The 25173-nt window shown below is 40.4% G+C and overlaps 1 protein-coding gene across 2 annotated transcripts in view; it reads right to left on the bottom strand.

Annotated features, from left to right (window-relative positions):
* Positions 1-25173, bottom strand: part of LOC308411202 (myosin-10) — a 67814-nt gene that overhangs the window by 7584 nt on the left and 35057 nt on the right. For both annotated transcript variants that reach the window (XM_080905017.1, XM_080905018.1), the window contains exons 4-29: positions 23428-23455; positions 21100-21202; positions 19592-19621; positions 15770-15862; positions 13669-13732; positions 13071-13169; positions 11663-11806; positions 11451-11546; positions 11157-11275; positions 9924-10076; positions 9564-9737; positions 9305-9478; positions 7886-8000; positions 5073-5266; positions 4624-4745; positions 3796-3865; positions 3475-3635; positions 3284-3392; positions 3039-3170; positions 2738-2944; positions 2446-2583; positions 2228-2351; positions 1944-2115; positions 703-915; positions 484-628; positions 183-389 (exon numbers count right to left, since the gene is read on the bottom strand). In XM_080905017.1, coding sequence (XP_080761143.1) covers positions 183-389; positions 484-628; positions 703-915; positions 1944-2115; positions 2228-2351; positions 2446-2583; positions 2738-2944; positions 3039-3170; positions 3284-3392; positions 3475-3635; positions 3796-3865; positions 4624-4745; positions 5073-5266; positions 7886-8000; positions 9305-9478; positions 9564-9737; positions 9924-10076; positions 11157-11275; positions 11451-11546; positions 11663-11806; positions 13071-13169; positions 13669-13732; positions 15770-15862; positions 19592-19621; positions 21100-21202; positions 23428-23455 — 3386 coding nt within the window. The remainder of the gene's footprint in view (positions 1-182; positions 390-483; positions 629-702; positions 916-1943; positions 2116-2227; positions 2352-2445; positions 2584-2737; positions 2945-3038; positions 3171-3283; positions 3393-3474; positions 3636-3795; positions 3866-4623; positions 4746-5072; positions 5267-7885; positions 8001-9304; positions 9479-9563; positions 9738-9923; positions 10077-11156; positions 11276-11450; positions 11547-11662; positions 11807-13070; positions 13170-13668; positions 13733-15769; positions 15863-19591; positions 19622-21099; positions 21203-23427; positions 23456-25173) is intronic.

Genomic DNA, 25173 nt, shown 5'->3' with positions numbered 1-25173 from the left:
ATAGATAGAAAGCACTAAAGAAGAACCAGTTCATTTACTTTAAGCTTATGTACACGAACAAGAGGATTTTACTTCTAGAAGAATCCAGATATTTTTGATAAGCTAGCACATTTAATAAAAATGTGTTTTTCCTCTGCTCTGGTACCTTAAACCAGTTTCACCACCACCCAACACCACCTCACCTGCAGTTTGTGTGAGCGCTCAGCCAGTTCTCCCTTAGCCCTCTCTCCTTCAGTGACCCTGGCCATGAATTCTTGCAGCTGAGCCTCCAGCTTCTTCCTCTTGTGTTCGGACTCTTGCTTTGCCTGCTGCAGGCTCTTGACCTCGCTGGCCAACTCCTTGTTGGCAGTCTCTTGGCTCTGTTTGGTCTTTTCCAGGTTAGCCTTGAACTACGTATAATCCATAATAAACATTAGTAGTATAAATGACAGAGTAGCACCTATAGTAACTTGTGAATCTGCTGATTGGAAAAAGGTCAGTTACCCTCTTTGCCTGTTCGAGCTGTTCGGACAGCTCTTCTAGGGCTGTGGCATGCCTCTGTCGCATCTCCTGGATCTGAGCCTCGTGGTTTTTAGTCTCCTCCTCAATGGCTTTCTTCAGCTCTGCAACCTCCTGTTCACGCTTGGTCCTACAGAGAACATAACAAGCTCTCCTAAATGCACCACTCTTTAAAATATGGATGAGAAATGTAGCATACAGTACCTAAGCTCCTGCTGGGCTGCAGTTGTGTCGAGGGTGTCCTCCAGTTCAGTCTTCAAGGCCTCAAGCTCTTCACTCAAGTCCCTCTTGAGTTTCTCAGCCTTGTTCCTGGCCTGTTTTTCGGACTCGAGGTCCTCCTGCAGCTCAGACAGCTGCGCCTGCAGCTCCCGAATCTGCTTCAGAGCATTGTTCTTATGGCTGACTTCTTCCTCGCTCCTGAAATCAAAGTATAAAAGTGGCTATAATAAAAAAAACACAATGCCTCTGGAGATATAGGACAACCTCAATGTTCCACTAAAAATAAGCACTAGAAACTTTTTCAGTCATTTCCTCTCTTCTTCCTTCAGCCCGTCTAATTATAAAACAGAAAAACCATTGGTTGAATGTAAGACGGTTTAGACTTGAATAAAAGTAAATGGTAAATGGCCTGTATTTATATAGCGCTTTACTAGTCCCTAAGGACCCCAAAGCACTTTACACATCCAGTCATCCACCCATTCACACACACATTCACACACAGGTGATGGGAAGCTACATTGTAGCCACAGCCACCCTGGGGCGCACTGACAGAGGCGAGGCTGCCGGACACTGGCGCCACCGGGCCCTCTGACCACCACCAGTAGGCAACGGGTGAAGTGTCTTGCCCAAGGACACAACGACCGAGACTGTCCAAGCCGGGGCTCGAACCGGCAACCTTACGATTACAAGGCAAACTCCCAACTCTTGAGCCACGAACTCAATAAGTGCCAGTGCTTGTTCAGATTTGCTTCTCCAAAAATGCCGTGCATGTAATGAAACCACTGGTCCAGTGGGTGGCAGCAGAGGCAGGATCACTGTTGATTCTAATTAAAAGAAATGTATGAATGTAGTATGATCTCACACTTATAAATGATCAATAATGCCTCACAAATAACAATCGCACACTCCAAACACATTCCAGTGCCGTGAGAGTCACGTAGTAAATATCAGCCGGCGCCGGGTCACCAAGCAGAACAACAAAAAGTGAACTCTAACAATACGAGCACTGTTGTACAACCGGCCTGCAAGTCTAATAAAACGCTCCATATAAAATGGCTAGTGTGAATGTTTCCAGTGCGCTGACTGCTTCGTAATGCTATGCAACACTTATCTCACTCCTGCTCTAATCACTTTAGAATTTCTATGACTCTGAAGCCCATATTTAGCTCAGTCTGTTGAACTGATCAGGACTCATTCTCCTCCGTAGTCGGGCTACCATCTCCTACCTCGCCTGCATCATCTGCTGCTCGTCGTCTTTCTTGCTCAGCTGCATTTTAAGTTCTTCTATCTGGGACTGAAGCTCTGATATCTGGTCCTGAAAGTCGGACGTCTCCCCATCCAGCTTCCTCTTAGCCTTCTCTAGCTCCTGTCGGGTCTTCTCCTCTTTTTTCAGCCTCTCTGATTATAAAACACAATAAAACATCAGTTTAATATAAGACAGTTCTTTTAACAACTGTGCTGTAGAAGCGATAGTTTACTATTCTCCGTATGCTATTTTATACTTGTTTACCCTCCAGGTCGACCATCATCATTTCCTGCTTGTTTTTGACCTTGCCCAGGTTCTTGGCCTTCTCTTCCTCTTCAGCTAGCATCGAGGTCACCTCATTGATTCTGTCCTCAAGCAGCTTCTTTTCCTAAACATGAAAAGAGACAGACCCCTTAATGCACAGCTAACTTCCTAACTCAAACATGAATGCGTCCACCCTTTTAGAGGCATCTTCCTCTCACCTTGAGGAACTTGGAGTTCTGGTCCTCCAGCAGCAAAATGTCCTCTTCGTATTTCTTCATTTTAGCTTCAGTCGTCACTTTCTCCAGCTGCAGCTTCTGCCTGGCAGCCTCCTCCTCATCCAACTGTTCTTCCAGGTCCTACGCACAGCAACAAACATAATGAGCAAACATATTTTGCACTGAGTAAGTCAGTTATATTTTAAAATATACTTGTTTTTTTAACATTCCCAGCTGTTACATAAGTAATTGAGAGACAAAGAATCTATTTCTCCCAGCATTAATGCCCTGATACCTGGATATGGGACTGCATCTTTTTCTTCTCGTTCTGCAGCTCTTGGCTCCGCTCTTCTTCTTCCTCCAGCCTGGACTCCAGGTCGTGGAGGATCTCCTCCAGCTCTTGTTTTTTGGAAGCAAGACGAGCTCTCATCTCCTCGGCCTCTGCGAACAGCTCTGTCTCCGCTTGCAGCTGCTCGGCTAAGATGTTCTTCTCTTCCATTAGCTACACATCGATAATGTTACTGTGTCGATTGTGCACCTCAGAGAGTTCAACATTAAAGCGAACATTTGATGTTATTGCTGTAGTTGTAACCAACCTGCTGATGTTTTCTCTCCATCTCCACCAGTTCTCCCTCCACCTTCATCTGCTTCTCCTTCACTTTGACCAGCTCTTCATCCTTAGCCTGCAACTCTTCTTCCTGCCTGGTCACCTGCAGCAGGGGCTTCACCTGTGGGTACAAATGAACAGTAGCAGCAAAACCAGAGGGACTCTGCTTTTGCACAACACTGACTACTACAAACTCTTAATAATTATCAGCACCGAGAAATGAGAGTTACACACCTTAGTGAAGAGTCTCCACCACTGCCAGTGACGCAGCTTTAAGTAAGCGGCACAGTTTCTCTGGAGAACCTTTAGCGCACTGAGCTGCTGTTGTTTCTTAGCGAAGGCCCTGAAGCAAACAGAGAAGAAAAGAGAGACAACAGTGAGATTTTTGTGATCAAATATATAGAAACAACTCTGTTTATACTTACTTGCGTGCCAGATATCCTCGACAAACAGCCTGGAAGTAAATGATGATGTCCGTGATTTTCAGGTCCCTCTCTTCCTCTAAGTGGGCGAGGACTCCGGCCCTGAAGAAGATCTTACTCTGGCCAATTCGGAAAAGGTTGCCATCCAGCTCTAGGGCTTGAATCTATCATTTAGAGGGAGATGAGGTGAAGATGTGGTTGAAACGGAAATAATACTGTTGTCTATTCATAATTTATTTATAATCATTTTAATAACAAGGTGACCTTTACTTCTTAGACTCCTCCATGTAAAGATAAATCACCGGAGTTTGGACGGGTCCTTACCATTCTCTCACAGGCCTGCTTGCCATCCATGAAGCCCTTGGGAATGGCGTTAGGAGTGAGGATCTCATACCTTGTTAAAAAGCAGAAAGAAACAAGCACCATCACTGAGTGACAAAATGTCCTTGCTAATATTATATAAAACAGAATGAAAGACAGGACCGAGTCCTTTGTTTCCCGTCAGGTAGAAGCTGCACACATGAATCCCTTTTTTTAGTTACATCTGTTCAACTTCTCGTTAATACAAATATTTAATCAGCCCAAGAATAACGTGACTTATTTGAGCAGAGGTCTCCACAGTCACCAGATCTCAGTCCAGTAGAGCATCTTTTGGATGTGGTGGAACTGAAGATGCATGTCATGGATGTGCAGCCGACAAATCTGCAGCTGTGCGATACTATCACGTCAATACAGATGTTTCCAGCACCTTGATGAAGAATTAAGGCTGTTCTGAAGACAAAAGGTGCTCCCGCTCATTACTAACAAGCTGTACCTAATAAAATGTCCAGTGAGTGTGTATTTTAACATGTAAATCACACTTTTTATAGCTGTCTGTCTCTCTGTATTAACCCTGTGACAGAATGGCAACCAGTTCAGCGTGTACCCCACCTCTGACCCAGTGACAGCTGGGATAGACTCCAGCACCCCCAAAACCTTGAACTGGATTAGCGTTTAAGAAAATGCACAGATGGATGGATTCATATATGACAAGTTTAATTCCGAAAAGAGCCTTACACGTTTTTTCCCCAAAGTAATAAATACATTTAGCTTATTCCAAACCTTAGTAGGAAAACATTAAGGTGACAAACTGAGACATAGATTAAAAATGACCTTTGTCTAAACTCCTGGAAGACGATGCGGTTGGGGAAGCCCTGTCTGCAGATACGGATCCCCTCAAGCACACCATTACACCTCAGCTGGTCCAGAACCAGGTGGGGGTCCAGTTTACCAGCCTGGCAAAGCAGGAAGAGGAAAAATAATGAGACCATGAAAAACATTATGTAAAGCTTCTGTATAAATAGCCCTTTAAAAAAAAAAAAAAAAGGGTTTAATGAGATCTGTTTCCATGACACTGCACGTGTCATCCTCTCAGCCAAAGACATCAGTGCTTCTTGCCTGTACTCACGACGATCAGTGCAAATGTTTCCCATCTCAGTGCAAGCATAAATAAGTGAAGGCATTTAAAATTCCCACAGAATTTGCACATTTGTTTGTAGTGACGAACTCAGAATCTACGCTGAAGCAGGACATTTTGCTGATGGTTAGATTTTAAGACTCACCCTTTTTTCATGGTTGGGGATGATGCAGCGGACAAAGTTGGGGTTGGTGTTCCTCAGTGTGGCCATGAGCTTAGACAGTTGCTCCTTGTACAGCTGCCCCACGGTGCGAAACATGCCCTTCTTGGTCTTGTAGGCAGCACCAAACGCTGTCTCATTCATGCCCGCAACCTGGTCCAGTCCCACTATCCGGTCAACTGGTAAAGAAAAATTAGTTAAAGAGGATTACAGATAACTAGATTAAAGGAGGAAACCACAGATGCAGATATGATTGATATGATCTGCTATTTACATGAAAAGAAAAGAGAAAAGCCGGCAATTTTTCTTTGATGTGTATTTTAAATCTAATGTGAATGTTTATCATGAGACGCTGCCAATAATGGCTGACGTGTTAAACTCAGCTGGGTTTGCTCTTTTCTATTTTTATAGTACAGCATGAAGACAGACAACACTGTTACCAGACCAGCTGTGAGCGATGACCATCTCAGTTAGCACACTACTTAATTGTCTTTTACTCTTAAATGCTTTTAAAGCTTTTAATCTAATGGATTTGAGTCCACAAAGCAGGAGTAATGTTTTTCAGATGATCTTCTAAACGCCATACACACATGAAAATATAGCTAAAAAATGGGGGTGTGGTAGAGAATAAGAAAAACTAGGATCGCTATTCCTTTTTTTCTGTCGGGTAAGATCTGGATATGAATGTCTTTTATAATTTTCTGCAAATTTTTTCTGTAAATTTGGCCAAAATAAATCAATATGCAATCACATTTCTTGCTCTGGGTGTAGCTCGGTGGTTTAGTAAACCAAAATTTTAATATGTGGTGGCACGCTGATGTCATCTAAGAAAGGGAAATTCCATATAATAAACAAAAAGATCAAGGTGCTCATAAATGCTACACAATATTTCTGCTGGATGAATCCCACACACACTTCCTTCTGCATAAGACATTTGCAAAGCAGATTTTTAAGAAACATTTTCTTACATCTGTAGTTACTTACTAGCAGTTTCTGTTCTTCACTCCGCTTTTAGATTAGGCACTATGTGCACATGATCACCAAAGGTTGCATAAAACTTCAGAAACAGACCCCATTTAAACATCTTTATTCACATGTTTACAAACTGTGGTATAAACATCACCAGAGGAATTATCAGTGCTAGAAATCATATTCAAAATGTAAACAAACAAAATGAAACAAAAAAAGATTTCGCCACAAATTCATGAATTTTTATAAAACATCACTTTGTTCTCAGGATGCTGGCTTACTTGTGGCTGTTTCTTTTTTACCTCTCTCTGCATTTAATCATTAGTTATTATTAATCCTTTTCTCACTTTCTTCGTCACCCCCAAGTGGTCACAGCAAATCGCTGCCCCTCCCTGAGCCTGGTTCTGCTGGAAGTTTCTTCCTGTTAAAAGTTAGTTTACCCCTCCCACTGTCGCCGAGTGCTTAGTCGTTGGGTTTGGCGTTTTCTCTTTCTGTGCTATTTCAAAAAAATAATAATAACACCCTCATGTTGAAGAGCTATTTCTTGTTAGTTTTCATCATATTTGCTTAATGTCTAAGTAAACTAAACACTTTTTGTTAAACAGTAGATTGTTAATCACAGCCTCCTATGAGTAATAAGGATTGACAGGATGTAGTTGTTTTTCCTTTTGAATTGTTGACCCTGATTCTGAATATGCAGCCCATTAATTCAGTGAGCTTTTTTTTTTTTTAAATCCTTCATTTGTACACTAGAGCCTGAATCAACTTTAAAATGCATCCCCCTGATCAGGCACACTCCGATTTAGTGTTTAAGATTTTCACAATTTGTAAAAGAAGACTTCACAAACAATAGATGTATTAAGAGTGGCAGTAAACCACCAGCACCAATAGAAATACGTATGAGAGGTTTTAAAGCCATGCAAAGCTGGAGGAGAACTTTTTGGACAGATGCACGGTGCAGTCATGACAGGACAGGAAACCAATGAGACCGCCAGTGCAGAGCAGGAGAAGCAGCCAGTGGTTTACAAAGGTTAAGTGTTACTATCATTCACCTGGAGCTTCATGGAGCCCAGACACATTGTCATAGAAAGAGGCTCTCTGAAACGTCTGAATGTCTACAGCAACAGAGACACAGACAGAAGACAGGACAGTAAGAGAGAAAAAGAAAGACAGCAAGGATGCAACGCGCACGCACGCACACACACACACACACACACACACACACACACACACACACACACACACACACACACACACACACACACACACACACACACACACACACACACACACACACACACACACACACACACACACTTTCACAACACTGATTAGCTGTTATTAAAGAAGACAGAAGAGTAAATATCAGTGTTATTACCATGTTATTAAGCTTCTCATTAATCAGATTGTTAATTCCACAAAATCAGAACAACAATGTTAAGGGCCACAGTTAGCACCTGAAAAACTAATAAGGTGTTTACTGGTATAATTGGCAGTTTTAGCACCAAATGTCATTCAGCTCATTCGACTGAACGGAGTGGGCTGTGGTTTAACTCACTTACCCTTAATGTTTCTGCTGGCAAAGCCTTTCCCCTCATTAGTAAAACCATAAAACACACCTCTAGCTCTGAGAGAAAGTGTGAGAGGAGAGGAAGTATACTTCCCTCCATGAAATATGACATTCACTCAGTTATAGCATGTCACATTGGAACTTGTGGTGTGTAATGTCAGTCTGAAATGGTGCAGAGAGCAGGAAAATACATATAAATACACACAGGTGAAGACTCAGTGGGCTTTTTCAGGCCACTACAAACTTCTAAATGACTTACCATCTTTCCAGAGCTCGGCCACAAACTTGTCAGTTGATTGGTGCAACAGCGTGGCTACATTGTCATTCAGAGGATCCATGTTCTTCATAAGCCATTCATCAGCTTTATAGTCCACCTAAGCAAAAACAGTGATCGCCATTGTTTAAGCACAAAAAATGCTTTCATGTGTTTTTATATGTGCAAAAAACAAAAATCAAAGATGAGAACACCATGAGGGCTGTGACCTCCACCTAAAACCCACACAGGAAAAACAGCATCAAATCAGGCTTTATTTATGCAAATTTGGCTCTAGGCCATTCATTCTCTTTCCTGTCTTTTATCTTATACCCCAGTGTAACTGTATAAATAATAAAAAGAACATGTGTGAAAAATCCACTCTCAGAGGAATGGTTTTCAGGCTCTGATTAACTGCCTCTGCTCTGTTGCTTCACCTGTCTTAAGTGACAGCTAGGTCTGGCGCTGTTTCCAGATACCACGCAGCAGTTGTTTTAACTTACAGGCAGCACCAGATGTGCTGTGTGAGTCTATTTCAAACCACAAACTGATATAATACTGTATATGATGAGATTCACAGTTGGATATTATATTTGACTGGCAGCACAGTGAAGAATCGCGGCGGCACAGTTGGGTTGGATTAAGTGTCTGAAACAGGATAATGACCTGTATGTGTTTTTCAGAAATGTGACATACTACGAACAGTGCTGGACGAGAGTGGAACATAACAAGCAAATTACACGCCCGGCAACCTAACATGAAGAATGTAAGAGCCGCATATGGGTTTAATCAAAGTCCAGGAAAAGCAAACTTGCTATGTTTGTACTTATTTTCCTCTTCGGTATCACTCTGTCACAGAGGATTTGTTTGCCCAAGTTCAGATTTAGTGTTGGATCCAGTTTTGTGAGCTGGATGTGAAATATTTATCTGAATCACCCGTTTCTCATACGGACTAATGTTAAACTGACTGGTGGTCTTCAATGAGCTTGTAAAAATATGTGCAATTCAGAAAAAGAAGCAGGTAAATAGTATTCAACACATCAGGGTAGCTGTGATATCAGATGTCAAGCGCCCCCTTTGGAATGCCGCGGAGGATCATTTTTTCCGTACAGATGGCAGAATACCACACAAAGGTGAAAGTTCACATCTCAGTTATGCAACCGCAAGGCATCAGGCACTCAATCTCACACCAATGTGAACCAGATGTGGGGTTCCAACAGCAGCGGCAGCAGCACAACAACAGCGCTATTGTTTTAATGCAATGACCTGGTTAAACTACGCAACCACAAGTCTGTGCCACAGAGAAAAGCAGCAAAGTCGTTGGACAAGGAATGCACAGAGCTCCCAGAAAGATTTAAAGCTATAAAGGAAACAAAGATAATTGCTTTCGTTTTGATTTTTGTCTTCCAAGCCTGATATACGTACCCTTCCTGCATAGTGGATGATGCAGAAGTCAGCTTTGTCTTTGAGTTGACGTGGCTTCTGAAACTTGCTATGTGTGCCCAGCTCCTGCAGCACTTTGTCTACAAACGTCTTGTCAGTGGCCTTGGGAAACCAGCACTCCTCATCCAGCAGGGCGAGAATGCCAGGGGGGTTATTCTGAGGAGATATATTTAGCGAATAACCGTGTATTTAAAAGCAGACACGTATACACACTGTCATACATGCACACAAGCACACTGACCGGTCTCTCAATGAGGTCGATGCAGGGCTGCAGGTCAAGGCCGAAGTCGATGAAGCTCCACTCGATGCCCTCCCTCTGGTACTCCTCTTGCTCCAGGATGAACATGGTGTGGTTGAAGAGCTGCTGCAGCTTCTCGTTGGTGTAGTTGATGCACAGCTGCTCAAATGAGTTCAGCTGGTAGGAAAGTGAATAGCAGAAGGAAATCTTTGGCATATTTTTTTTACATGTGATTTATCCTTTCGCTGGATCATCTGTCCTGTCTGTTTTTATACTCTTACAAGGGAACAAAACTACATCTGCCAGACGTCACTTTGTATGTTGTAGAAAAGCATCTGTCACTATTAAAAGCACCACGAGCACCTCAAAGATCTCAAAGCCAGCAATGTCCAGGATGCCAATGAAGGACGCCCCCTGCCGTTTGGTCCTATCCAGCGCCTTGTTGATGCGATGGACCAGCCAGCGGAACAGCCGCTCATACGTCGCCTTAGCCAAGGCTTCAACAGCAAAGTCAGCCTGAGGTAAAACAAAGAGAGCAGAAAAGTGCGGAGAGCAACATGAATTATACATGAGACACACACAGACTCGTGTTGTTGTTTTAGTTTGGAGTGTTGGGGCATGACGTCAAACAGTGGGCCACAATTAGGACAATCCATTAGCCAGCTGGTGGACCAGTTCAAACATATGGTTTGAGTTCGCAAAAACGAAGTGTACCCTTAAGCACTCTGGAAATTAACCTTTTCAGCTGCAAACAAAAAGACAAAAACGGAATACAAACATAGCTATTATAAAACATTTAGTTTATTAAGTTCTTATAAAAACAATTTAAAATTCAACTAAACTGATTACAGATTTGGATTTTTTGTAATCGGGAATCTAAAACGTTTCCAGACTTTGGTTTCCAGCTCTGAGGATTTTAACAATGCTGCTCGTGCAATAAAAACTACTTGAAAAGTTTGAGATTTAAAACATTTTTAAGAAAATCTGTCATGATTTTCTGACATTCAATTAAATAATGAGAAGATTTGCTTAATTATTCTCACAGTTTTACACTAATCTTCTGGGAAGATGCAACGGTCCGCTTGGGACAAAGTGACAAAAATGTCATCAGAGGTTAAACGTGAAGCTCTGTGTGGATGTCTGCATCTTCTCCATTTTGCTTTGGTCTGGTGATCTAGCCCAGCGGTCCCCAACCTTTTTTGCGCCACGGACCGGTTTGTGCCCGATAATATTTTCACGGACCGGCCTTTAAGGTGTCGCGGATAAATACAACAAAATAAAACTAGTACTAGTACTGAAAAAAAGAAGATTTATTCATAACACACGTGAAAAGACCCAGGAAAACAGAGTTAACGATAAAGACGATAACAAAATAACGCTGAAAACCGATAAAAACCCTGAAAACCATACATTTCACACCTGAGCCTCAACTCTTGCGGCCCGGTACCAAACAACTCACGGACCGGTACCGGTCGGAGACCCGGGGGTTGGGGACCGCTGATCTAGTCCATACACTACAAGGCTAGAACTACAAATATATCCTCCAGGTGGACTTCCTGGTAGGCTAGTAAGACCTGGCCATAGATGGCACCTTACCTGTTCTTTGGTCTGTGCCTTCTGCACATAGTCTCGCCCCACTTTGATCCTCGGGGTGAGGATAGCTCTGGTAAACTCCATAACATTCATTCCAAGCAGGTGGCAGAGCTTCTGTGCCGCTGGGAGAAGTAGGGAAAACAAACCATGCCACTAATTTATATACAACAGAAATCAAATCATAAAGAATACAGTGAAAGTTTTATTTTTACATAAACCTGCTGTATTTAAAAGCTTTTTAAAATCAGAAACTGTGAGAAGAGTTATGTTTGTTTATTTCGACTGGATGTCGTTTACCTGTATTCTCAGGCATTGAAGCTTGATCGGTGTTTCTCTCCTTTTTAAAAACAATGTTTCCAAACTGCAGCACTGCAGAGACCACCTTCAACATGCCTGACAAAAACAGGAGATAAAAACCTTACTGAGTGCCAGACAATGCCTGAGGAAAAGCAGTGTCTGAGGAACCTGGATTTCCAAAGGAATGGAGCACAGATGGAACTATAACTCACAGACAATCTCGTCATGGGAGAAACTCATGATGTGCATGGCCTCCATCGTCTCCTGGAAATTCTCCTTGTCCTGCTGGCCCGGAATGGGAATGTTACCATTTGACAGGAAACGGTAGTTGTTAAAGCCTTCGAGGAGCAGATCCGCTAAAGAAGGAAAGGAAAAAAGAGTTGTTCTTTATACCGTAGAACATATTTTCCTTATACGCCACTGTTCTATCAAAATTTTAAACGAATATCCTCATACGTGGCTCTCATTTTTCTTAAAAACAAAAATAAGGTAAAAACAAAATCTGGTAATTCTTTGTTTTTACATTAATTGGGCCCCAATATGCCCAAATATCAAAGAGAAATCAAAAATGCATGCTCTGGAAGAGTTCAGGTCTTAGGAGGTTAAATTAAGGATGATGGTAAAAGCAACTTTAATTGTTTTTTCTGGAGTTTGGAGGGCTCTGGAGCAGTGAGCGTGTTGGGGCTGGACTTAAGGTGATTAAAAACATCTAAGTGCTCCTTTCTGAATATTAATGATCAGTGGGTATCTGCTTAATTTTGCACAATAGGCATTTGTTGGTGTTTTACTGTGTACATCTAAAATGCATCTGCAGAACTCTGCATGGAAATTCTATTGGATGGTGATCCAGGGCAGGATGATACTATCAAACATTTCATCTCTTTTCCCCATAAACACATGTGATGACCTCCACTCTACACTTAATGGCAAGTTTTGAAGCTTTGGTATTAGAATAGTTTCCGTGTTTTTCCAAGAGTAGCTGCGTGGGCATCTTCGTTAACTTCTGATACCCAGTCATTCTGTTATATAAGCAGGCGTAAAATATGACAGAAGCTCTCAGTTCAGAAAAGAGCTTCAAGGGTTACTCATAGTTGGCTTTCAAGCGGAAAAGAGTTAAAGAAGATTTTACTTGGAATTTGAAAGTTCTAACATTTGTCTCAGATGTTTTATTTTTATGACATTCACTAATATCTTGAGCTTCCTAATGCTCTTATTGCAGTATCAAGGCAGGTACAGCTTATCCTGTGTTAAGTGATTTGATTATTTATGGTGAATCTGTTTATATTAGTTTTTTAAATATTTACTGCGAGGTCCCAGTTCTGACACAATTTATGTGTCAGACTGTGGCTGTAATCTTTGTTCAGTAGGAGACAGAAGAACAAGGCGATCAGAATAAAACAAAGATTTCATCTCTTAATCTAAGGGGGAAAAGCCAGGAACAGCACAATGATCCAGCTGAATAGCAAGTTCATTTGTATACATATAAATATATATTAAATGAAGTCAGACTTAGAATGAAACTCTGACAAACTCCTTGTTTGTCTACAATTTTAACAGCTTGCCAATTAAATCAGTTCACTCTCACTGCCCGTGCTTTGAAAGCAGTGCACAGACACTCACTTCGAAGATGCTCTCCAGCCCCTGCCAGCAGCCGATAGAAAATGTGAAAGGTCCTCTCATCTTTGGCCTGTCTAATCGCTCTTGACTTCTCCAGAAGATCTGAGAACAAAAGTTAAGTCCTGACAAGGAAATCACAAAACTAAAATATGACTCTGTGGTCCCACTAATGAGGAAGCTCCTGTTTTGCCACATGCAGTTTGACTGGAAAGGTTTACCTCTTGCAATTTTTGGTAATCCTTTGTTTCCAGTGGAGGCCTATGAATAAGTTGGGAAACTATCTTTAACTTTTTTTTGTGTTAGAACACACAAATTTCACCTAAAAAATTTGACTTGTGTATTTGATTTCTCACCGTGAATAACAACACATAAAAATGAGGAGTAACAGTAACAGTGTTGCTTCTCTATAGCTCAGTGTCCTCGTGTTTATTCTGGGAAATTACATTCTTGTGGCTAAGCCCAAGCTCTGGTGATACATACAACCTTCACTGCTCTCTTATCCCAGTGAGCATCCTCTCCTTTAGCCCTGCTCTGTGTCGTTTTATTTTTAAACATTGATTTATGCCTTTGCTTCTTTAGTCCTTGCAAATAATAAGGATACAGGTTTCAATATTGGCCCCAACAATGTAGCCTGTGACGTCAAAGTTGATTCTGATGAACTTTCCCTGCAAGAAACAAAACACTGTTAAGAGAAATTAAGACATTTGTTGAACTCCGCAGATAATCACGAAGCCTGTGATGCATGAGTGTTTATACGTTATTATGTATATGTGTATTTGCAGCTGTCCTCTCTTTATTTTTTCTCCCTCTGGGCACAGCTGCGTTTTAAGTACCACCTTGTAGGTCCTTGCAGATGACAGAAATGTGGTGAAGAACAAAATGTCTATATTAGGAAATACCAGGTTGACGGGTCAGAAAGAATCTCAGGCATGTGTGCGGTTTCCTGACAGTGATTGTGAGCAAGCGTGCATGAATATTTGTGCCCATCTGTCTTCTGGTATTCACTGCTCTGCATCCCAGACAGAGGGTGATTCACGAGGACCCAGGCTCCATAGTGGTTAATCTTGACCACATGGTTTACTTAGTCACAAAAAAATGTCAAATGTTTAGAGTGAAAATTGTTGCGATTACTGTAACTCATCTCAACATGATCTGAAATAAGCGAATATTAGAAGCATGACATCAGTCCACTTACGAAACAACCTTTTTATTTTTTATAAAATCTTCCAAAGTTGCATTAGTCAAACCAAAAAGCCCCAAAAATGTATTAAACAGTTTTGTGCGTTGGATTAGAAGACCGGGACTGCTCTCATCTAGATGGGGGAATATGAAGAAAACTTTGCAGTACTCTGCAAAGGTAAGAATATTCCACCCACCATGCCCGTCAAAATCTCACAAAAACCTCATTCAGAAATGCACCCCTCCCATTTAACCTGACAGAGCCTGAACATGTGTGAATGTGCTCTTTGGTAAATTTTCTGAACAATCTGGATCTAGTAATGTTTACATATTGCTTTCAACACAGTACAAGTCTGTAAAGTCACTGGACCTTTATATACTGTCAAATTGAGAAGCAGTACAGTATTGTGCAAAAGTCTTAAGCCAGAATGTGTAAAATTCTAGCAATATGCAGAGTCAGTTTTGGCATGACTACATTTATTCTTCAACACAACCTCAACTCTCTTAGGCAGCTTCTTTGTAATTTCTATTGCCGTAATTTACTCCTGAAGTTTCAGGAACAGTTCTGCAGGCTTCTTGACTGACATTTAAAGCTCTTGTTGACTAATACAGTTACATTTTGTCTTTTTCTATCCAAGTATGCTTTTACTGCATTGGCACTGTGTTTGGGATTATTGTCATGCTGAAAAATAAAGCCAGTGCCACTTTCCAGACGGTACTGGATGGTGAAACCACAACAGAGCCTCCACTGTGCTTTACAGATGGCTACACACACTCACTGATGTACTTCTCCCTTCACCTCCTCTGTACATGCTGATGGCATTTTTAACCAAAAGCTGCTATTAATATCAAAGTGCCTAAAGATATAATTTGAAATTGTGCAGACTCAACATTGGCTCATCCCACGTGGAGTTAGGTGACTCTTTTATGCTTGAATGATTTACAGGTGAGCGTTAAGTAGCTCAGCAAACAAAAACATTCCTCCTAAATGATCAGGTACAAGGACTGGACTGAAGTCAATGTCAAAAGAAAAACTTTGAAAGACCGTTAGAAAGCCCAGAGAACTATTGCTTGAGACCACTTAGTTGAAGCAAAATAAAAATAAATGACTCAAAATGTTTGCAAAGTGCTGTAACTGATTGAATGAGTACTGTGGCTTGTTCTGACAATCCTGCAGAAATGTTTAAATGACGTCTTGAGGAACACTCATGACCGAGAGTATGTCGGAAAGACCAGAAATGGTTAGTTTTACCTCCAAATAAGAGCAATTTATCTCAGGGGGTGAAAAAGGAAGATTCAAATGTTTGATGTTTTTGCATGAAACATTTTGAATAGATTCTGTAACTAAATATATGTCAAACCTAGAGTGGGATCAAACATTGCATGCTAAAGCTGTTTAACATGAAGACACAATGTTTTTATAACCTCATAACAGACTCAATGTTTTTCCCTTCTGGATATCTGTTCTTGCTCATGTGTTTAAATCTGGAAAATGATCATTTAAACAAGAAATGTGAACTCACAAAGCGAGATGAGTTGTCATTTTTCACCGTCTTGGCATTGCCAAAAGATTCAAGGATGGGGTTGGCTTGCAGGAGCTGGCGTTCCAACTCACCCTGTGGAGAAAGAAAGGGAGGTAAGCCAACTAGCTGTCAAACGTGTGCATTATGCAACTGAATATTTTCTTGTTATCGCTATTTTTTGTGTCTTCCAAAATATCCACAAATTGGCAAGGCAAAATCAAATCTTCTCGAAAAGCAGAGAGAGAAAATGTAGCAAAGTCAATATGCTAAACCAGTCTTTAGACAACCAAGTCCACTCACAAGCTCTTTACCATGACTCTGCTGGCTTTACTTTAGTCAATTGCAGTACAATGTGAATTTTTTTTTTTTTTTTTTTTTTTTAATAAATAGGACAGGGGGAATGAATGAGAGAAAGAGGGGGAGAGAAAGAAAGAAAACCAAAGGGGAGAAGAGACGGTGAGAAGGGGGGGGAAGAGAGAGAAAAAAAAAAAAAGAACTCCTGGGTCACCTGTATGGAGAAAAAAAAAAAAAAAAAAAAAAAAAAAAAAAAAAAAAGACAAAGGATGAACTGAAGCTCTGCCATCACGTAATGTCGCATACTGCTGTTTCTGATGTCATTTAGAAAAAAAAAACAAAAAAAAAAAAACAATGTGAATTTTCTCTGGGGAACTCGAAAGGATTTTAGGGGGCCAAAACAACCAAACGGTTTTAGAGAACTTGTGAAACCACAAAGGCACTACAGAGACGGTGTTTCGTCACATATCCCAAAGTGAGTGATTATCTTGGGTTGATGAATGAGATGCTTCCTCCGGCCTTCGCATTCCTCTCGTTGTTATAATATACCCTGTAACGTATGTCTGAAAAGTCTGCCAACACTGTGATAATGATGGCTTCCTCTCAGTTTTGGAAAAAGACATTCCTATGAAACCTTTTACTCCCGGAGAAATGAGATAACCTCCTATATCCAGGGCATGACAGTCCAAAAATAGCCTCTACTGCAAATCAGAGAGTTGTTAAAATCTACTGAGGATATTCCTCTGGACTTTGATAACTCATGGGGAACAGATTAAGTTATGCCTTAACTCTAATTTGCTGCCAAGCTGGCTCTTGTTGTAAGCTGGTCAGTAATGGCCTATAATGGCATATAAAGAAAATATGGGTCCACCTGTAGCCATCTTTTTTCTTAAACTGAAGTTATTATGCTTATTTCAAGAGCCATAATTTCATTCTTGGACTCTAGTAGAGTAGCTTTTCTATTTTACTTTGTCTACCAAACATGATTTCTAGCAAACCACATTCACTAAATTCAGCAGACATCCAACCTGGCCTCTCTCCCCTTTCCATGAGGTCTTGGAACGACATGGATTTTTGCCAGCCAATCAGCAATCAGGCTATGTTACAGATCGTGACTTTAAGGCATCTAAGAGCCCAGCCTAAACCATAACCTCATAGTAAGTGCACTGAAGTTGATTTTTGACATAAAAATGAAAAGTTTTGAAAAAGAAAATCACAAAAAAGAAGGAAAAAAGAACCTCAAACTCATATCTTACAATTAATTAATAAAATTTAGAATTTTCAACTAATTGAATTTATAATTAAATTAATTTTTGACCAATTATTTCAAATAATTTAATTGAATTTTTAATGAAGCCAACTGGGTGGGGCTTCTGCGCTCACAGCTAGAGCCGTGTGCCTGAGATGACCAAATTCAGGACATCCCAGCTCCGTGACATCATACAGAGCCCGGTGTTTGAAAAAAGTGAATAAAACCAAGAGCAGTCAGACGCCTGAGCCTTTGGCTCAAAGCCATTACTTATGAAATTGCTGACCTCGTTAGAAACTATGACCATTCACCACTCGAGCAATCTACTGAAAACAAGGACAAGCACAGTAGGTCTACTTTAAATAGAAAAATGAAACCGACGCAAAGAGAGACAACAGGGAGCCAGCAGCTTACTGTTTAAAGGCGGATACCACATAACTTTAACAGGCACGGCTTGACTCATGACCCATGTTCACTTGCCGCATGTCTCTCCTCATTTCCTGTCTGCATCTTAGCGACATTACCTAATTTAAACAAAATGCCCCACAAAGATATTTCAAAGACAAAGAGGTAATAGTACTTTATCTTATAGCACGGATGGAGGAAGCAAAGAGTAAAACAGAACAAATAAGGTAAATCAAAAAAGATCTGAGCTGGGTGACTGAACAAGAGCAACCTGATCCTCTATCCTATATTCCACAAAAAGCAGTCTCAGTGTTGCAAAAATTATGAGCAGAATGAGACAAATAAGTCAAAATGTGGAAAAAAAAGCATTTCTAGCGGACCATCTTTTAAGCTTGTCGCTCCATATGATACCAAAAAGGAGAAAAAAGGTTTATGAACAAAAATACTGAGCTCGAGTAGAGTTAATACTAAAGTTTAAACCCTCTGAGCAGACATATGGGCGACACATGGAAATATAATATGTGCAAAAACATACAAATATCATGAACTGCTTGAATCTTCATATGCCGCTTCAGTATGCGTGTGCAGTCTGCTACATATGTCTGCCTAATGAGCTGTCTGGAACTGTTCTCCATTCAAGTATCCTGACAGGCATGAGGTTCACTGAGAAAAGCTGGGAGTAACCGATTCCAACCAGTACATACATTCGTCTACAAATGGCATTTCCATTCATATTTCTTACAGAGAGAATTCATATAGTCTCCTCCCTTCAGGTCTGCTTTACCTCTTCACCACCTCCATCTTCACTCCTCTTACAGTCTCCTGTCCTGCTTCATATTTTTGCTCCCCCTCAATCCCTGGCTCTACATTCCTGCGCTCAGAGGTCACTCTAATGCAACGCAGCGGTAAAGCGGCATTAAGGAGGTAAGCGTGGATGGTGTACACTGGCAAGGGAGCACTGAGGCACTTAGTTACAGCTACTCACTCTCTGCGACTGAAAGTATATTAAACAGGCATTTACTCAGATTGCCTTTGCACAAGCGGGTTATTGGACTTCTACGAGGGCCTCTTTTTCTACAGTTATTAGATTTTCTGAAGACAAAGAAACATCAGATATTGGTTTAGGGGGAAAGATAAATAGCTACCAAATAAATCAACCAGAGACAAGGAGAGCCAGAAAATAGTTTTGGAGAAACCACAACAAACAGAAGATGGAATTTGGGAGTTTTCTGTACTTTTCAAACTTATCTGTGACTTAATATTTGAAAATCCATGTGAGGCTGTAACATTCAATCACAACAGTGATCATGCTATTTAAACTACAAACATGCATCACGAAAGGAAAACATGCAGAAATATATATATGCAACATTTACACATTGATATTTGAAATAAAAACATTTGCTCTGACAAAATATGAAAGACGAAGTTTGAGGAGAGATGTTTAGTGTGGCCGTCATCTGATTTTCACACCGCTCTTTGTGAATAAGAACACAAAACTGTGCCAGAAAGGGTTCATTTAAGCTCCCGTAGCACTCAATGAACAGCTTTAACAACAGGTATTTGACTGACAGATGTTTCTAATAAGACCTCTCAGTTTTCCTCAGTTCTAATAAACCCAAACCAACTGATAAAACAAAGTGTTTAATATCGTGAGCCTGCACGCCGGCGGACAGATTCACTTGGTTTCAAATAATCATGTGAAAACACCGAGCCAGCACAAACAAATACCTCATAAAGAAAGAAGCTTAGATTAGTCCGTCATCATCATTACAGAAGTAGCAGAGATTTAGAGAGAAGGGCATGCAAATATACACAAACATAGACAAAACGGACGGCACACTGATTTTGGAAAAAGCTGGAGATACACTTGCCTGTAGTTTGAATGCTTTGGGAGAATCGGGCTGTTTGTTATGGATAAACAAATACAAGTGTTAAAACCTGAAGCTCTTATGTCAGACAAAAGCCATGAGAAAGAGAACACCAGTGCAAACTTAGCTCTTGCTCGAGCGTTGGGCTAACATTTTAGGTTAACTTTTACTGAGGTAGGCACTTTAGGATTAGGTAGAACACAACAGCATTAAAAACAGTTTACTTTACAGCTGAGCGCTAAGCTAGTTTCATGTCTCCTGAAGCTAGCTTAGCTTCTTGAACAAGAAAACAGTTAGCTTAGCATTGGCTAAAGCTAAAACAAATGGCTAGTCACACTAGAGTAAAAACAGGATAGCAATCTGTGTTGACAACTGCATTACATTTTTCACATTCGACAACTAAATGCAAGAAGATATGGCAACCAAAGTTGACTGCTAGGTGACTGCATTTGTCGTTTGGTGGGAGGCAACATGTCTCCAACACATTACAATCAATCTGAGTCAGTAGTTGCAGAAACTGCAACTTGCTTCTTTGCTTTAGAGGACTAGACTCAGCTGGTTGCAAACTGGTTGTACTCCAACAGAAAAGAAAGGTTGTTGAGTATGTTTGTCATTTTGCAATTAAAGCACCATCCTGCAGCAACTATGTCACTATTTGTGGAGGAATTTCTGAGATTCACATCTATGATGTTGTGCCCAGATTCTGAATGCAAATAGCGTGAATTTCTGTCTATGTACACTACCACTTAATTTTTTGCCAATTTACCACTGACTGTTAATTACTGTGTATTATCACAAACAGATTTCCTGTAATTGCTAAATACACCCAGTTAACATAAACTGACGGCAGGGTGCTTTATTGCCATCTTATTGCTGCTTTATTGCTGTCTTGATCCACCAAAGTAACTTTTTATACAGCAGCTGACTGTACATGTTCACCCCCCAGTGCCCTACATTGAAGCAACCATTTCAAAGGCAGTGAGATCACAAATTTCATTGCACCCAGACACAATTACTTTGGTGCCGCGGTCTCCACTGTTTTCTCTAGTGTGACTGTACCTCAGAAATGAACTACTCAGGTGTGTTAATCCACGCAGAAACCACAATATAATGACTTTTCACCTTTTTATGGAGCATTACATGCTAGACTATCATTTGCCTCTGAGTAGAAACCAGCAGAGGTTCATGCAGGTTGGTGGTAACAGCCAAGAAAAGTGTTACACATAAATAACTCAATTACACTTTAGTTTTTGCATGGATTAAATAAATGAGAGTCAGGCTGTTGCCGTTTCCTGATTTGTGCCAAGCTAAACTAATGGGTTGTAAGATAAAATCACTGTATGACAGAAATCAACCTTCTCAAGCTTTCTGACATTTTTTAAAACACAGCAATAATACTTAGAAATAATTCACACAGTGATAAAGCCAGCCAGTTTTTCAATGAAATATGAATTTTAGAGGAGATGGGGCCATGTTTAGTGTAGGAGAAACGTAGGCAGTACGGCTCTCACAGGAATGTTGTGATCTTTGCGTCCTTTGTGTGAGGAGGCAACGTGGGCCAGGTACTGGATGACCTTCTTCGTGTTCTCTGTCTTGCCAGCACCTGATTCACCTCTGAAAAGAAAGAGTAAAGACAAATACACATGAATAGAGTGAGAAAATGTGAGCCAATACATGACAAGGGAGAAACAAACAGGTTTTGTTTCTGACCTGAATTACAAGGTTTCCCTTGTGAAGCACAGCCACATAACAGGAAATATTATGTATGAGTTGTTCACAGTTTACCAAGGTACAGAAAAAACAACCCTAAAACCTTAACAAAGATAACTTTCACTCATCGTTATTGTGGTTAAGAGTGATTGGATGAACTCCAAGGACACAATTAATAGAAACAAAAAAGAAAACAGAGAGAGTGACTAAACATCAGGCTATCTTGTTGTTTTTGTAAAAATCAATCCATTTGTTTGTCAGTCTGTTTTGCTAGACAACCCTGTGGTTTGGAGAGCCAGGCTCCAAAGTTTCCAGACCCCACTTTTGGGCTGTCCTTAATGATAGCTGTGTTCAGGCACGGCCATCCGCAACTCCCACAGTTGGGTCCTGGAGCTCAGAAAACCAGGGCCAGCAGTGAAAAGAAGCCAGTGACACTACATCCATCTACATACCAGTGGCTTTAGTCTAACTCACTATTAGCTGTGCACTGCAGTTTTAGCTGCAACACTAGAACTGCACGGGCGAGTCCTCGAGTGCAGTGTACGAACATAGGAATATAGGTCAAACAGGTACTCATCCAAGTGTGGTTTGATGTATTCATTGTTTTACTATGAAGACATGAATCCTCTTTGAATAAGTCTCCCAGAAATCATTCATTGGTTTTCTCGTATATTCTCTCTTTCGCCAAGCATGTGGTTTAAAAGACCTTTGACTTTGGGAACTATTTTTATGTCTAGCCTCTCCTTTTCTCACAGATCTCAGTGCTAGAGAGTCGAACTAGATTCTGAAAACTTAAATGAGAGATTCTTCAAGGTCTCAGTCTTCCTGGATATTCCCTCTCCTGTCCTATGATATGTACCATATGGACATTTTGTAACACAGCGGCTTTTGAATTGGCGCTACCTAAAGATGAATCCAATTAAAAGAACATTTCTGTGGCTTGTTTTCATGCAGTTAGACCCTACTTTTACAGTCAACTCCAATGACTGGAAAACATCATACATAGTTAATGCATGGTTTCTTGCCACATTTGACCATTTATACAACACTATGCATCATTACATACCAGACGCTGACTGCTCACACAAGGCCTGGATCTCTAAATGTTATTCTAAACTATGCACTATATAATTCTGTGCTATGCACTGTTATGCTTAATGGCATGGTGGCCTTTCAACTGAATCAAAGTGATCTATATTACAACAGAGCTGCATAAATGTAGGTCATAAGCAACCTTTTTCATCTGTTTCTTCAGGAGTAATTTTCCTTAGAGCAGGATGAGGAGGAGACATTTCTCTAAACTGGTTGACCATCTAAACCGCAGGTGTCGAACTCCAGGCCTTGAGGGCCGGTGTCCTGCAGGTTTTCAATGTGTCCTTGATCCAACACAGCTGATTTAAATGGCTAAAATACCTCCTCAACATGTCTTGAAGTTCTCCAGAAGCCTGGTAATGAAGTAATCATTTGATTCAGGTGTGTTGATCGAGGGGGAGATCTAAAACCTGCAGGACACCGGCCCTCGAGGCCTGGAATTCGACACCTGATCTAAACTGTGGGGCTAAACTCTTAAAAGGGCGCCTTTTCCCCAACAGGGGGTGCAGTTTTCTGAATTTAGGGCATATTATTGCAACTGCTTCTCATCTGTTCATTGGCAGCATCAAACCCCAAGAAAGACAGTGGCACTTAATTACCCTCTGCCAAAGAAGATGAAGGCCGGCCACCAAACCACACTCATAACTCCCTCGGTATTGGGTAGAGCCGCTGTAAAAGCCCAGCATCCGCAAAAAGCTATTTGAAACCAACTTTTAAATAGAACATGGCAGGATAAAGGGAGCTGGCCAAATGAAGATAAAAAGACACGGGAAAAAAATACTATAAATAATCCTTGTAAAGTACTCATAACTATAAAAGATACTTATATTTAAAGGCATTTCAAGGACAAGCGGTCTTTATATAATGTAACTCTATTAAGGTGAAGCGATATAATCCTTGTCTTGAGACAGTTTCATTTTCCAGTCCATCAAGCTGGTTGATCTCTAGAACCACCTTAAAGACCAGTTCAACCATCTGCCCTAAGAAAGAAATTAAGACAAAAGTAGAAAAGAGAAGTTAAGAGTTGCAGTACTCACGTGCAAAGAATTGATTGGTCCTCACGGTCTGTTCAGAGAAAACAGAAAAAGAAAGAAAGCATCTCTTGTTTAGTCATTCATTTTGACGTACAGAGATAGCATTCAATGGCTAAGCTGTCACATACAATGGAACATAACAGTTTAATAGTTTTCACCAGGCTAATACTGGAGCTGTGAGTACATACACGTACATAAACACAGCTTGCATTTTCCTGAGAATTTCCTGAGAATAACAGGAGAAACATACTGCTCCGTGAACACTGAAGTTTATAAAGGAGGTGTGTTAGGAATGCATTTTTCACCACAGCCAGCAGGGAACTGACATGCTTATCATCAAACAGAAACTCTGGGCTAATTTAGAGACTTAAAAATATGTTTGAAAACACGACATGTTTGGTAATATGGCAGGTTTAATCTTCCAGATGACCAGGCAGCAAATCCAGACTTTTTTAATATGATCTTGTGAAGAGATTTAAAATTTTTAAGAGATGTTAACTAACACTAACAATTAACCCTACAATACCCTTTGTATCATATTTGATACATGAGTTTTTGAGACCTCTATCTCATCAACATGATCAATATTTGCCATGATTTCAAAATGTTATGGACAAAACGCTGCCTAAAATTAACATTGTTGTTAAAAAAGAAGTTACCAAAAATGCCCAATGTATCAAATGTGATAGAAAAACATATAATAAATATATAATTAAAATATATCATACACAACATGATACAGCAAAAAAAGCGGATTTTGTTATAAGGGTTAATAAAAATCTCATTTGATAGGTTGGGTCTTACAGGGTTACTCATGTTTTTTCAGATATTTTTTCAATTTTCTGACATTTAAGTCATAACCTAACCCTAAACCTAAGCAATGAGTATATGTTATCTTTATATACATTAACTTGTTCCCCCAAGTCTTGACAAATTCAGAAGTTTTTGCCTTTCTCCAAAATACAATTTTTAAAACAACTGAATTTATTGTGAACCTTTCATAGTGTCAAAAACTAAAATGGTTTAGTGAACTACAGAAGCTGAATCTATTTAAACTCAAAACTGATGTACGTTGTATTATTTTTAGCCATTTCACCTAGTTTAAATAATTACTTTAGGTATCTAATAGGGATGGGTATCATTTAGGTTTTATCCGATACCGGTGCCAAATCGGTACTTTTGAAATGGTGCCGGTGCTCAAACGGTGCTCAAACCGGTGCTTAAAGAATGGAGAACACAAACTTTGTCCAAAAACCTCTCATGTTCAGCTGTTTTTTTTGTAAAAAGATAACAATGTTAGCCTTTTCTGCAGCTATGGGTCATATATGGTATCACTCTTGGCTGGAAGCAGTGCTTAAACAATGGAAAAAACACAAACTTTGTCCAAAAACCTCTCATGTTTAACTGTTTTCCACTTCTTCTTTGGTCATTTTAGCCTTTTTGGCCAGGGTGAAGGGAGTATCTGCCATCAAACAAGAAGACAGCCACATGTAGCTATGATGACGTTTGCTAGCTCACCTTACATGCATTAATGTAATAACGTGGTTAGCCTACTCAACGTAAATCACACAAGAACAACATTAAGCTACTCACGCAGAGAAGAACGGCTGCTGCTGCTGCCATCAAATACGGCGCATTTCTCGGCTTTTAAAAAACGCTATGCGTCGCCAGGTGTTTCATGAGATTCGAGGTGTTACTTCCTTTGACAGTATCACAGTATCAGCTTAAAGCACTTGTTGCTGCTGAGTT

This window comes from Rhamphochromis sp. 'chilingali', assembly GCF_963969265.1.
Source record: "Rhamphochromis sp. 'chilingali' genome assembly, chromosome: 15".
In the NCBI taxonomy this organism is placed as follows: domain Eukaryota; kingdom Metazoa; phylum Chordata; class Actinopteri; order Cichliformes; family Cichlidae; genus Rhamphochromis; species Rhamphochromis sp. 'chilingali'.
The sequence above is the reverse complement of the archived record's forward strand: the minus strand, read 5'-3'. Positions and strand labels throughout refer to the sequence as shown.